Source organism: Seriola lalandi, unplaced genomic scaffold, assembly GCF_002814215.2.
Source record: "Seriola lalandi dorsalis isolate HSWRI2012SDOR001 ecotype SW California unplaced genomic scaffold, Sedor1 jcf7180002054969, whole genome shotgun sequence".
In the NCBI taxonomy this organism is placed as follows: domain Eukaryota; kingdom Metazoa; phylum Chordata; class Actinopteri; order Carangiformes; family Carangidae; genus Seriola; species Seriola lalandi.
Genome location: NW_019525520.1, coordinates 412632 through 414623, shown reverse-complemented (window position 1 = coordinate 414623; position 1992 = coordinate 412632). Strand labels below are relative to the sequence as shown.

Sequence of the window (1992 nt, the reverse complement as noted above, 5' to 3'; positions counted from 1 at the left end):
CCAGATGTTCAAGGTGTGTCAGAAATCACACCATCAAGAAAGAGGGTTTCAGATTGAGAGAGAGTCGGAAGTGCGCTCGTGACAGATCAAAGCTTATCACATGAATATGCCCTCAACTGTGTTTTCAGTTCCGCCTTCACGTGACGTTTGGAAAGTGAAACTAAGTTGTTGTGTTGGTGAGTCGCAGTTCTGCTCAGAGGCAGCAGGGGGCGCGACTGTGCAGCTTCCGGAGCCTCCCTGTCTCCCTCCTCTGTCATTCATTCATTTCCTTTATTTCACAAACAAATCAGAAATAAAGAACAACATATACAAGTATACAAACATAATAGTAGTAACGGGAGATACAGTATATCAGAGATTACGCAACAGTTAGTTCCGACCAGGTAATGTGATTGGACGAGAGATATCCCATGAGTGCTGATATAGAGTATAACAGCACTGGGACCTTTAACTGCATGTATCACTCCGCTTCACAGGTGTGTGTGTTAAAGGGACAGTTCAGGTGTTCTGTCGTGGGGTTGTGTGAGGTCAGTCATATACAGTCGGTTCATTACCTGCAGTAGATTCTGATCAGCTCGCTCCCAGTGAGGAGATCAGACCAGGAGCACCGTCACGCCAGCAGAGTGACGCGTTGCTGTGGGCGGAGCCACCAGAACACACCTGTTTTAGACACTTTTAAAAACAAAACAATCCAACATCTGTTTAAATGAAGCTTCATGTCGAATATTTTCAGAGGTTTATCTTCCTGTGAAAACAGCACTTTCCTTTGGCACTACGTTTCTTCAACCGCTGAACTACCGTATTCCTACGCACGAGCTCACCTACAGAGCGCACTGTATAACGCCGCAGGAGCAGATGTAACTTCAAGAACTTTTAACCAGGTAATTAAAAAAACATTTGGGTAGAAAACACAATGAGAAACAAATGTCTGAAAGGGGATCTTCAGGTTTAGTTTCATCGAGCTGTTGATCATCTCCTTCAGTCTTTTTATGATACGAGCAGCTGATCCAGATGTTTTATGAACCGTTTTATTCATGTTTGTTCATAAGAACAGGCCTGACGTCACCAGAGCCACGTTCAGAGAAACATAAACAGACCAACAATCTTTTTTACCCACAAATTATGATTCACAATTTGCTATTATTGTACATCATTCAAGTAACTGTGCACATGATACAGATTTATAACTTATTGCTTTATCAATAGCTTTTCTTCTTCCTCAGTCAGGCTGCGGATGGTGTTCTTCGTCGTATCCCTCCAGGTCGTTGTGAATGACGTCACCGTGCTGATCCTGACACGTCCGCACCACCTGCAGGACGGCCGCCAGGCGTCGGTCCAAAGCAGAGAGGTGTGGCTCGGACAGGAAGGGGGCCACCGCGCCTGCCAGAGGATCCCGAGCCAGCGACTCCCGCATGACGTCACTCAGGCGGAAGCCAGGGAGAGACAAGAGACGCAGGCGGAGGAGGGTGGAGCGATGAATCCTACACAGCGGAGGAGAGGCGAAGGAGATCACAGAGAGAAACTGTAAGTTATAAAGGATTTGAATGAAATGATGCTTGAACCGACACCAACCGACCTCTCCTCACCCCTTTAATCATGAGCGTTTCCTACTGACTTCTTCTGCCACACCTGGGGAACTTTATCCACTAGTTTCTTACAAGCTGTTTCTCTCATCCTGCATTTTGAAGTGTTTTTAGTTTGTTAGTTTTTTACCTGCAGCACTGTTGTAAAGGAGCCAGAATAGACGGCTCATCCCGAGAGTGACGCCCAAACCTGGAAAACATCATCAACGACATCTTTAGTCATGAGAAAGCAACATAAACAAAACGTTGCCACGATGCACTTGGTTTAAAATGGCTTTTGCTGTTGTTTTTCTACTGTGACCACGTGTGGAGAGATTACTCACGCCCGTCCGTTATCCAGATGCAGCAGAAAAGTCTCGTTGCCAAATTTCTCAAACGTCTCGTAGTGATGTCTGTCCATGTTGCCTTC

The 1992-nt window shown here is 45.8% G+C and overlaps 1 protein-coding gene across 1 annotated transcript in view; it reads right to left on the bottom strand.

Annotated features, from left to right (window-relative positions):
- Positions 1 to 1014: 1014 nt before the first annotated feature.
- Positions 1015 to 1992, bottom strand: part of LOC111646341 (extracellular serine/threonine protein kinase FAM20C-like) — a 9416-nt gene continuing 8438 nt past the window's right edge. The window contains exons 7-9 of the mRNA XM_087170942.1: positions 1907 to 1988; positions 1714 to 1773; positions 1015 to 1481 (exon numbers count right to left, since the gene is read on the bottom strand). Of these exons, the coding sequence (XP_087027068.1) occupies positions 1220 to 1481; positions 1714 to 1773; positions 1907 to 1988 (404 nt within the window). The 3' untranslated portion in view covers positions 1015 to 1219. The remainder of the gene's footprint in view (positions 1482 to 1713; positions 1774 to 1906; positions 1989 to 1992) is intronic.